Below are 12,733 nucleotides of genomic sequence, written 5' to 3'. Positions count from 1 at the left end.
TATAGGAGCCTTCCGCTTGCAATATTTTGATGATGGTAATTGGGGTGAAACGCTGTTAACGTCGTCTCTTTCGCCGTTCGTATGGAGAGAGTTAAACCATCGTCAGACAAGAACATAGACGTCTGTCCAACGTATGGAGAGTTATTACACCATGTCGACCAGTGACTGACCGCTCTGCATTGTGACAGAAATGTGGACCTGGCCAGACGTGTGAGCTGCAACAGGTGGTCTGCGTCCGTGCTCCTTGCTACCCTGTGCCCACGTGTGTGGAAAGGAAAGGTAAGATAAAGATACCAGATAACAACAACACTTTGTTATCTCTGAAAGTGATATCGTTGTCACGTTTGCTGATAATCAGGCAGGATTTAACTTTTTGGGGAAAAAAAAACCCTTTCATTCACACAACCACATAAAGTTTGCTAATTCAATGAAAATACATAATTCCTTAATATTCAACATAGCACAGGATCTTACGGCAAGTTGCACAAATTCGCCATTAAAAAGAAATAATGAATTTTAATCAATAAATGAAATTAAGTAAAATGAAAACAAAATGATCTGAAATAAGTTGCGATTGTTTATTCTAATATCAGAATACAGCTCACACAATACTTATAAATGCAATAATTCAAGAATTACATTTCTGAGACTGCCCTTATGAACACATCTATCTCAGACATAAAATGGATCACGCTGATTAAAAAAAAAGTACATATATACGCAGTTATCACAAACAATTACGACTACCTGTGTATACATATTCATCAAAAACAAAACACAGCACACATTTTGAGAGAGAGAAAGAGAGAGAGATGACAATTCATACAATGTATGCAAGGGTGTTACTGTGTGTTTTGTGTTTTTGACTCACTTGTGTAAACAAAGTGAGTCTATGTTTTAACCTGGTGCTCGGTTGTCTGTGTGTGTGTCCGTGGTAAACTTTATATTTAATATTGACATTTTCTCTGCAAATACTTTGTCAGCTGACACCAAATTAGGCATAAAAAATAGAAAAAATTCAGTTCTTTCCAGTCATCTTGTTTAAAACAATATTGCACTTCTGGGATGGGCACAAAAAAAAAGAAGCCTAATTATATGCAAACTGCATTTACTGTTATATTTATATTTTTTGTATTCTCTAAACTTGGCACTTTGATCTGATATTCTGACCCAACAGCTTAACAACAAGAGCAGTCATTATCATTTTTTGTTCAAACAGGAACTTCTTTTGCTAAGCATGGAAGTTTGATTTATTTTGCAAACGTTTTGGTGCAGATAGTAAAAAAGGGAAATTACTCTGTAATTAATGCTAGGGGACTTAATTTGCTTTAAACTGATCTTTCTCATCTTAAACATTACATTTTGAAATTATACTCAATACATAAAAAGCTTGGATTTTTTTAAAAAGTGTATCACAAGTGAGTCTTGAAGGCCTTGCCTCTCTTCTTGTTGTTGTTGTTTTTGTTGGTGTTATTCATTAACTAGCCAGTGCATTGCATTCGATAGGCATTGGCTTCAGTTGGTAGTTTAACAATATGTGGATATGAATTATGTTACAGGTATGGAGTATGTCAATACTTGTTGTGCCGGTTGATACTTTGTCTCAATGGGTACAAATTAAGTGGACCCAAGGGGGTGGGGGGATAAAAAAAAAGTTATGTTTAATGTTCATAGAAGCTCAGACATGATACCACATGTTGATGAATTGTACATTCAAGTGACTATGTGTGGAAGATAAAGACAGAGTGTGACCTAAGCCAGTCCTCTTTGAAGTACATTATCAATTCCTTTAAATATTCTAACGGAGCAAGAGCCAAATTTTGTTCTTCTAATAATAAATGTTGTTGTTGTTTTTAAGTAAACAACGTGAAAATGTTCCTCTAAATGTTGTTTTTTGTTGTTGTTGTTTTTAAAGTAAACAACGTGAAAATGTTCCTCTAAATGTTGTTTGTTGTTGTTGTTGTTGTTGTTGTTTTAAAGTAAACAACGCGAAAACAGCTTCTGAACATGTCAACATCACGAATTATTTTCAACAGAAAAACCCGGACAGTGCCGCAAACCCAGGCCTTTTGAAGCGGGTATCTGCGCCAACACGTGCACCCGAGACAGTGACTGTGAAGGGAGCGACAAGTGCTGCAAGAATGGCTGTGGGGCCACCGTGTGTCAGTCTGTTGGAGGTCTGTTGCCTGTGCCTTCCAGACCCACCTGTGCTACAGTGGTAAGTGGAGCGCTACTGCTGCTGACCCCTCCCCCCCCCCCTGCACCCCCCCCCCCCCGTCCCCGCGTCCCTTCCTCCATACCTCCCCCCCTTAACACTTTCATTTTACCTGTGAAACGGCGGTGTCTGCACCGTCTATTCTGATCCTTCCAAACTCTTCAGTCATAGCGTGTTACGAGATTCCGCTGTTGTAGTGTATTGCATTGCATTGCATTGTATTGTATTTCGTTGTGTTGTGTTGTATTATACTGTATTGTATTGTAGTAGGTCACAACAGATTTCTCTGTGTGAAATTCGGGCCGCTCTTCAGGGAGAGTGTGTCATTACAGTGCACCACCACCATTATTTATAAAAAGAAAAAAAAAGGGTTAGCCTGAAGAATGCGCCACTGTCCTTGTAAGAATAAGCGGGCCATTGCGATTTAATTTTCTACGCATTGGTGGCAAGAGTGACCTTTTTTCAGATAGTTTTGGTGCTGTATAGGTTAAAAGGAAGGAAGGTGATCAGGCTTCTTGTTTTACATTTTTGCCTTCGGACTTTCGCGGTCAGAATGCAATAAATAGTGATATTCATTCCAGACTCCAGTGTCATTTGTCTCTGGAGAGATATTCCGAGTCATTTTGGTCTGCATGGAAGTCATATTACCATTGCTCTGTTCTTATGTTCACCACACAATGTGCACGTATTGTGTGTGTGTGTGTGTGTGTGTGTGTGTGTGTGTGTTGGTTTGGTGACATACATAAACACACAATAATAGCTATAGATCTGAAAACTGACAAGGTTTTAAGCAAATGGTAAATTTAGTCTGTCCTCGATGGTGCTCATAGATGCTTTGTGCATGTGAATGGATCTGGTGTGCTCCCACCCTTCTGATTTATTTTCTGAGGGCCTCGCTACAGGTCATGATCACATTTTGACTTCTGATGGTCTCGTTATGGGTTGACATAGGTTATGACAACATTTGACTTCTGAAGGTCTTGGTAGAGGTTATGAAGCTATTTTAACTCTCTCCATACGAACGGCGAAAGAGACGACGTTAACAGCGTTTCACCCCAATTAACATCATCAAAATATTACAAGCGGAAGGCTCTTATACTGAAGAGGTGAATGTTGACAAAGAATACCACAATTCTGACGACGGAAGCTAAAGGTTGGGTCATTCCGACACCCACTGGACATCCGAGGGGTCTGTGTAGAGGAGAAGAGAGGACTGGCCGTACTGAGTGAGTTAAAGTCTGCAAATGTTAATCATTGGTGGGATGTTTGTTTTTTCTTTGCACAGAGATGCAGTGCTGGTACGAAGTGTGTCCTGAAACAAGTCCAGTGTATCCGAGCGCCCTGCTACCCCCAGCCTGTGTGTGTGGATGATACTGGTGAGTATTCGGGCTTTCCATGATTTATGACAATTTTTGCAATGCATACAGGCATTTTACCATGTGTTGTTGGGTGCTGTGTGTGTGTGTGTGTGTGTGTGTGTGTGTGTGCGTGTGTGTGTGTGGTTGTTGTTGTTGTTGTTGTTTTCTTCACATCTCTGTATAACTGCCACATGTGTATAAATCAGTGAACTCCAATCAACAGGTGGTGGCTTGGCGGATTAACAATGTGTGATTACGAATTATGATCTCGGCACTGACTATGTCGGTGTTTGTTTTGTCTGTTGATTCTTTGTTTTGTTGCAAATGGGTAGGTATACCAAGTTAAGTGGGAGACAAATTGTGGGTAGGTATACTAAGTTAAGTGGGAGACAAATAGTGGGTAGGTATACCAAGTTAAGTGGAAAACAAACTGGTAAGTATACCAAGTTAAGTGGAAGACAAATGGGTAGGTATACCAAGTTAAGTGGAAGACAAATGGGTAGGTACACCAAGTTAAGTGGAAGACAAAGTAGGTATACCAAGTTAAGTGGAAGACAAATGGGTAAGTATACCAAGTTAAGTGGAAGACAATTGGGTAGGGATATCAAATGGAAGACAAATGGGTAGGTATACCAAGTTAAGTGGAAGACAAATGGGTAGGTATACCAAGTGGAAGACAAATGGGTAGGTATACCAAGTGGAAGACAAATTGGTGAGTATACCAAGTTAAGTGGAAGACAAATGGGTAGGTATACCAAGTTAAGTGGAAGACAAATAGGAAGGTATACCAAGTTAAGTGGGAGACAAATAGGAAGGTATACCAAGTTAAGTGGAAGACAAATAGAAAGGTATACCAAGTTAAGTGGAAGACAAAATAGTGGGTAGGTACATCAAGTTAAGTGGTTCCAGAAATCTGATAAGTTTAATGTCTGTGGAAGCTCAACATGATGCCAGATTATATGTTTAATGTTCACACCAGGACAAATTGTACATCCAAGTGACTACATGTGGAAGGTAAAGGCAGACTGTGATCTTAGACAGCCCTCTTTGAAGTACATTATTAGATCCTTACATTATTCTAACCAAAATTTGTTCAGCTGATCATAAATGCATTGTGATAATCTCTAGGGAGAGCTGGACAGTACAAGGTCTTCAGAGAAGAAGCCCCCCTCAGTCAAGTGTTTTGGCCCTTAACTCCTTACACTCTAAGGGGGCCGGGCCGCACCCAGATCATTTTTAAATCCTTTAATTATTCCAACAGAGCAGTCTACCAAATTTTCTTCAGCTAATAATAGATGTTGCTGTTTTTTTAAAGTAAACAAAGTGAAAACAGCTTCTGAACAATACAATACACAATACACAAACTTTATTGTCTATACTTTGGTACAGAGATTTTCTTTTTGGCAGCAGCACATGTCCGACATAAGAAGAAAACAACAAACAAATAAAATGAATAGAAAATAAAAAGATAAATTAAATGGCACCAAATGGAAATAGCTATATACAAATATGCAGATTACAACGTGCCTCTCCATTTCAGTCAGCCAAACCGCATTGCACATCTACCCCCCCCCCCCCCACCCACACACACACACACACACCACGCGCACTCACACGCACACACACGCACACATACACTCTCCCTCATCCCCTCTCTCTCTGTCTCTCTCTTCACAAGAAATGCAACTACAAAGATCATCGTTCATTTAAAAATCAAATATCACCAGAGTAAGACAACATGTGAACATCACGAATTATTTTCAACAGAAAAACCCGGACAGTGCCGCAAACCCAGGCCTTTTGAATCGGGTATCTGCGCCAACACGTGCACCCGAGACAGTGACTGTGAAGGGAGTGACAAGTGCTGCAAGAATGGCTGTGGGGCCACCGTGTGTCAGTCTGTTGAGGGTCAGACTTTAGTCCGTCCCCAGCCAACCTGTGACACAGTGGTAAGTGGTGTGACATGACGCTGCATGCACGTGCTTGTACGCACATGTCTGATACTTACGTAAGGGGAAACGTTCAGCTTCAAAACTTAGATTTTTTTTATGGGAAACAACGTAGATGTTGAAAGTAAAATGGTATAGAGTGTGGGAATCTGGGGTTGAAAAGATATTTGACATAGTTACTACACACATTGTTATTGAACAAATTGTATAAGACAATAATAAAGTAAAAGTATACTTAGTGCACTCAGGCTTTTAAAATCAAAGTTGTCGGGGGTTTTTTGGGTTTTTTTTTTTTTTAGCTTTCAAATAGGGGCGTGACAGATTATATCCAATGTGCCTAAAGCACAAGCCTGTTTGTCACGGAACATGTCATTTAAATTTTGCTTGGACAAAATGCATCCACAGATAAAGGTATATACCTAAGGAGAACGTTTTAGTCGCGACGACCATACGCTGCAGATCATTTAGAGGCAAAGCATAAAGAGAAGAATGAATCAGCTGTTGGGTATATAATAAAGGAATAGTCTCCTTTCCTCTCCACAGGACTTCCCCCTCGAAACGAAATAAAAAACGAAAAATAAAACCCAAACAAAAAACCAGCCCAGCCAGTTCAGTCTGTACAGTTTATTGCAGAAATGGTGTATAAAATGTTCCTGTTATGAGCCCCCTCGCCCCGAACTCGACCCCCCCCCCCTCCATTTTCCCCCTCCCTGCTCCCCCCCCCCCCCCCCCCCCCCCCCAAAAAAAAAAAAAAAAAAAAAAGTTTGCTTCGATTTTGAAAAGCGTTGTGTTGCTTATTCCGTGTTCGTTTTTTTTTTTTTTTTTTTTTTTCTTTTTTCAGTGGCTGTTTCTAATCCTGGAATCTTCGTTAATTTGCAGCGTATGACGTTTCATTCATGGGGGAATGTTTATTTTATGTATTTATGTGTGTTTTTTTATGTTGTGTGTGTTTCAATAGAAGTGCAAAGCTGGACATAAGTGTGTGATGAGAGTGATATACTGTGTGACCACACCCTGCCCCAGCCCATTTCCAGAGTGTGTTCCCGATCCTGACAGTGAGTTTTTGCCATCTGCACTGCCTGTTTGCCTGCCTGCCTGCGTCTGCCTGCCTGCCTGCCTGTCTGTCTGCTTTCCACTCTGAAGCCTGATGTCATTTGTGCTGTATGTTGTATGGCTACAATCAGCCAGAAGTGACCATCATTTTTGTTAACATTTTTTTTCGTTTTTTTTCTTGTGTTCGTTTTTGTTACATGTAATATAACAACATAATCTATTTAGATTCATTCGACTTTTACACAGAGTCACGTATAAACAGATCATTAAAAGGGAAAAAAAGACGAAAAGTAAAGGAATACATGGATGGAAATTATTCTTAGAATATGTATTTCATAAAACATAAATACAAGGATATATCAGTTCACATAATAGGCTACTCATGTACATCACAGGATACAGAGAATACATATGAATACACAATGAATAGATACAATGAAAACATGCAAAGAATACATATGAATACACAATGAACAGATACAATGAAAACATGTAAATAAAAAACATCATCAAAGAATATAAAGGCTTTATTTTTTTGTAATGCAGCCGCACTATGCACATTGAGGTAACGCCAAAAACATAAAAAGTCAACATTCTTTTAAATCTAAACATTTATATGAACATGAACAGTATTGTTGTGATGTGTTTGCATATTTAGGGTGATATGTGTTGATTAATAGATATTAGGTTGGCGTGATTTTTTAAAGCAAAAAAATGCTTGCTTTATCTTGCTTCATAATTGAGTTTCCACCATCTGTATTCCTGTCATATTGCCAAGTTTTTTTTGTGTGTGTGTCCGATAGAATGTGATGTTAGTTTTTATTTCCATTTATCACTGTAAATGGTAGCAACATGACTATGTTCTATTTCAAACATTCAGTATCCTTTTTTTTTTTCCTATATACAGTGCACTAAAAGAACTTCGTATATCTTGCTGTTGTTGTTGTTGTTTAAATCTGTACTATGCCAATTAAATAGGTATGATGTCATACATCTTTGCTCGCCTCTCCTGATTGGTTTAAACAGTATTTTATTTGGAACATGTCACAATACAACACAGATATCGATGAACAGGACGGCAGGAAAATCTTATATAAAGTCCTGTCCTGATACATGTGCATACTGAATATGTGACTTTTGTCATCATAGCTAGGAGTTAAGACGTGATCATACATGAGTTTTGAACAAATTAGTGAACTGAGTAGTGTTGCTTAGAATGTACAGGTTTCTACTTAGGACAAAATATGCTCGTTCACCCACTTGCTCTGTGCTTGTGAGTGAGTGAGATTGTGTGTGTGTGTGTGTGTGTGTGTGTGTGTGTGTGTGTGTGTGTGTGTGAGAGAGAGAGAGAGAGAGTCTGTGTCTGTGCATTGGTAGGTGTATGTATGCGTTTGAGAGACAAGGAGAGGAGAGACATTGAGAGACGAACAGAGCCAGATGGACAGACGAAAACAGGTGCGCTTGTATGTAAGCACTATTGCATCTGGTGTTGTGTTGTGCAGAGCAAGGCGTGTGCCCAAAACCCAGGTTCAGCTTATCCAGCTGGTTCTGCCGAAGCCGGTGCCAGAGTGATGTGGAGTGCCCTGGTGCCCAGAAGTGCTGCCCCTCTTACTGTGGTTCCCGCTGTCAGGACCCGAAACCAGCGCCACTGCCCAAGCCTGGACAAACCTGCAAAACGGTGGTAAGTTCTGCAATTATTTTGTTCGTTTGTTTGAAGATAGACTAAGGCATTGTAGAAATATTTGACGAAGAGCTCGCATACTACAGTTCAAGATTGTTTGAAGACAGACTATGGCACTGTAGAAATATTTAAGACGAAGAGCTCGCATACTACAGTTCAAGATTGATTGTTTGAAGATAGACTATGGCACTGTAGAAATATTTAAGGCGAAGAACTGGCTTACTACAGTTTAAGATAGAAAAAATGTATATATACCCTGTTACATGTAGACAGAGTTAACTTAAACGTACTTAAGTCCCAGACTGAAAGAATACCAAGTTGACTTAGGTTATGAAAATCATGATGTTACATTCAATCTGTCGTTCTTGGGTGGTTGTGATGGTGGTCTCTATTCTAGTGAGGGTGGGGAGGGAGGGGGAGGGGGATACACAGTTTGGCTCCGTTTCAATTTCAGTTTCTCAAGGAGGCGTCACTGAGTTCGGACAAATCCATATACGCCACATAACATCTGCTAGACAGTTGTCTGAAAGCAGTATGACCCAACACGCCAGACAGGTCTTGAATGTATGCAGGTGTATTTGTGTACATCTCAGACAGTGGGTTTAAGAATTTTGCCAGAGGACAACACTTTTGCTGCCTTGGGTTCGTTTTACAGTGCGCCATGTGTGTGCTCCACACTGGACCTTGGTTTATCGTCTCATCCGAATGACTAGAGGGCTAACTTTGATTTTCCAGTCTAACTTGGGAGAAAGCGCGAGAGCGAGCATCGAACCCAGACCGTCACGGACACTGTATAGGCTAGATGTGCGTCTTAACTCACTCAGTACGGCCAGTCCTCTCTTCTCCTCTACACAGACCCCTCGGATGTCCAGTGGGTGTCTCAGTGATCTGACCTTTAGCTTCCGTCGTTTGTGGTATTCTTTGTCAACATTGACCTCTTCAGTGTAAGAGCCTTCCACTTGTAATATTTTGATGGTGGTAATTGGGGAGAAACGCTGTTAACGTCGTCTTTCGCCGTTCGTATGGAGAGTTAACCCTTCTTCCACCTTCCTCCTCCCTCCTCTGGCTCAGTGACAAAAGCTATTATTTTTGTCAGCAGCATGTTTAGTATGTGGTCTTCTGCTAAATGAAAGCAGACACTTCTGTCTGAAAACCACCGAAATAACTCAGCAGCAGTGCACTGCAGGGTCTCCTCTGGTGTGTGGCTTTTTGGCAATCTAACACAACAACACCGATAGCTGTTTGTGGACTGCCGGCGCTGAGACTGCGACAGACGAAGCCGGCTGTGATGGTTGTGTTTAGGATAATCAAAATGAGCGGTGTGAGTGCAAACGGAGCATATAACGGAGCAGAAAAGAACAAAAACCCTGCTCTGTGCATTGCGTGGTATATTATGTAAAAGATGTATGTATGTAACGTTTCAATGCCCCCAGGGAACACAAGAAATAAACTTATTGCCTTTATCTTTCGCGCTCTGTCTCTGCCGAGTGTGAAGAAGGGAGATAAATATGAGCGCCTGAAGAATTAACCAGCTGAGTTGTCGTTTACGTCTGTGCAGGACTGCGGGCCAGACCAGGAGTGTGTGATGAAGAGGCAGTGTGGTAAACTGGGCTGCTCTTCACGGCCTGAGTGTGGTGAGTAGAGAGATATGTGGGCAGAAAGATCTATATTTCGCGCGCGCGCGCGTGCGTGTGTGTGTGTGTTTGGGCTGGTTGAATGTGTGTGCTTGTGTGTATGTTGGATGAGGGGGTGCGGAGGGGGGCGTGAGGTGGGTCACCGCCATTACCAAAGACAGCTCACAAGGTCCATAAGGGACGAAACTGCAAGTCACATCGGACCTGTCACACATGATTGTCTCCCCCTGAAGACTTCCCGTGTCTTTGAAAACACTAGATCGGAGTTAGTTCCCTTTCTTTGTGGTTTATTCGTATGTGTGTCTTTGAAAGGATTTACACTCACCTCCCTTTCCTATGAATAAACCACAAAGAAAGGGAACTAACTCCGATGTAGTGTTTTCGGAAATGTCCACATGTACTTTGGAGAAGAAAAGAAGAAAGGGAAACACCCGTAAGTGCTGGAGAGGACCCAGAGAAGCACTGTCTCCACCCGCCCTTGGAACAATCCTGCACCACCCTTGAAGGCCTGCGCTGTGTTCACGATGGGTGCAGGACACTCCATTAAAAATTCAAAGGACATAACCACTCCCGAACAGAGGCAAAAGAGACCACAGGATGCAACTCGCGACAGCCTTAAAAAGAAGTATCCCATGGGTGTACCAGCCAGTATTTCATGACTGCAGAGCCCACCGGCAAAAGACACCACCCTCCAGCTGCTGAGCACACCCCACAGACCAAACCGCCCCTGCCTGCAGACAGATGAAGACAGTGCCACTCCAGACACAGCCATATGGTTTTATGTGCCCTCAAGAGAGAATCCCAAGTTGTAGTCATTCCCACTGTCAACAGGACTTTCCCTGTGGTCAGTGGGTCTTTCCTCACCGTCACTGGACCTTTCTCCAGGGTCAGCCTAGTCCAGGCAAAGAAGAAAGAGAAACACCGGTAGGTGCTGGAGAGGACCGAGAGAAGCACTGTCTCCACCTGCCCTTGGAACAATCCTGCACAACCCTTGGAGGCCTGCGCTGTGTTCACAATGGGTGCAGGCACACACAGGACACTCCATCAGGAAGTTTTCGGAAGCGTCCACATGTACTTTGGAGAATAAACAGTCTGCGGGTTTTCCCCCGCATGAACATGGCATGGAAGCCTATTGAGACTGTAAACTTCCCCAGGGTTGATCAGCATCAGTAGCTCAAGGAGGCGTCACTGTGTTCGGGCAAATCCATATACGCTACACCACAACTGCTAGCTAAGCAGATGCCTGACCAGCAGCGTAACCTAACTTGCTTAGTCAGTCAGATAATAATAGATAAGTAAATAAATAGATAATAAATAAAAAAAGACAATAAGACAATAATGATAATAGACAAAAAAGCAAATAACTGTAACACAGACACACACAGACACGCACACACACACACACACATATATATATATATATATAGATAGATAGATAGATAGATAGATAGATACATACATACATACAGATATATAGATATATAGATACATACAGATATATACATAGATACATACAGATATATATATATATATATATATACATATATAGAGAGAGAAAGAGAGAGAGAGAGGGGGAGGGGGAGAGGGTTGAACGAGTTTGAACTCTGAAGAGTCATTGGGGCGCCGCACAGAACTGCCCACCAGATTCTTAAAGGATGTCGGTCGTGTGTCAGTCTCGGTCTCTGCAATTTGTATCATCCACCCCTTACCTTATCTCCACCCCCCACCCCACCCCCCACCCCCCCCAACCCCCCCAAAAAAACAGGCAGAAGGATGAAGTCTCTTTCAGCCCTTGATTTTTTTTTTTTTTTTTTTTTTTTTTGCAGAGCCGGTGAAGAGGTGCCCTTTCTTCCCTGCCTGGATCAATCCCCATTGCGTTCGCCAGAACACGTGTTCAGAGAACGACCCCAACAGCTGTTTCCCTGGTCAAATCTGCTGTAGCACCGACTGTGGACGTCGCTGTGTCAGACCGCTGCAATAAGTAGATGAATAAGTACACCAGTCTCTTGATAAGTATGTGTTTTGCTCGAGAATCAGCTTTTGCCATGTGTTCTTTCGCTTTGTTGTTCTGGTATTGTATTGGTCTTTCTTTTTAACATGGTGAGAAGCAATGCTATACATATAAACGATGTCCTCGAAATTATAAATTTATATTGAATATTTGTGGATAGTAGATTGTTTTCACATTCAGAAATAAAGAAAAGAAGTGACAGATCTGGACCTAAGTCAGGAAAAAAAAAAATTCCGATTGATGTGAAGTGGCGTGAATACTATAGACTGGAGTTTGCGGTACCTGTTCTTTTTATCACAATAAAAGAATCCGTCTGAAAGAATGTTTTTGTTTACGAACTGACAAGCTTTCAAAGCCGAAGGACTGATAGAGCCATGAATTATACATATATATTTATTCATGGTTTGAGTGTACATTACTCCGAAATCCTTTTTTCATGTCTGCACTTGGGAGTTACAGATTTTGTTTTCTTGTTTTGTTTGTTTGATCGTTCATATATGATATAACGGGTGTAATCCAGTAAACAGATTGAAATTCAGCTGCTAATGAGTATCGGTTTTGTTTTGTTTTTTTATGTCGGCCACATCCAAGTCGAACAAAATCGATCTTTGTGTGAAGAAAGAAGAAAATGTGTATTAAAAACAGTTGCATTTTTTTAAGACCCGAACATTTTCAAACATTTGTGTTCTTTTGGAATTCTATTTATTACCACCAGATGTGAATGATATGTTTTGAAAATAAATATCGCAATCTTGCTATTCAAACTCTTTCAGTATGCTGTTTTGAAATACGTGCGCGCGCGTATGTGTGTCTTTGCGTACGTATGTGATTG

General features: G+C 41.2%; 1 protein-coding gene across 1 annotated transcript in view; it reads left to right on the top strand.

The window, feature by feature from the left end:
* The window catches only part of LOC143282961 (uncharacterized), a 26,039-nt gene extending 13,380 nt beyond the window's left edge, over nucleotides 1-12,659 (top strand). Inside the window, exons 5-12 of the mRNA XM_076588889.1 lie at nucleotides 189-279; nucleotides 2,037-2,218; nucleotides 3,501-3,591; nucleotides 5,341-5,522; nucleotides 6,481-6,577; nucleotides 8,078-8,256; nucleotides 9,815-9,890; nucleotides 11,717-12,659. Coding sequence (XP_076445004.1) covers nucleotides 189-279; nucleotides 2,037-2,218; nucleotides 3,501-3,591; nucleotides 5,341-5,522; nucleotides 6,481-6,577; nucleotides 8,078-8,256; nucleotides 9,815-9,890; nucleotides 11,717-11,871 — 1,053 coding nt within the window. The 3' untranslated portion in view covers nucleotides 11,872-12,659. The remainder of the gene's footprint in view (nucleotides 1-188; nucleotides 280-2,036; nucleotides 2,219-3,500; nucleotides 3,592-5,340; nucleotides 5,523-6,480; nucleotides 6,578-8,077; nucleotides 8,257-9,814; nucleotides 9,891-11,716) is intronic.
* Nucleotides 12,660-12,733: the final 74 nt, after the last annotated feature.

Source organism: Babylonia areolata, chromosome 6 (genome assembly GCF_041734735.1).
Source record: "Babylonia areolata isolate BAREFJ2019XMU chromosome 6, ASM4173473v1, whole genome shotgun sequence".
Taxonomy (NCBI): Eukaryota; Metazoa; Mollusca; class Gastropoda; order Neogastropoda; family Buccinidae; genus Babylonia; species Babylonia areolata.
Note: the sequence above shows the minus strand (reverse complement) of the source record. Positions and strands in the feature narration are given on the sequence as shown.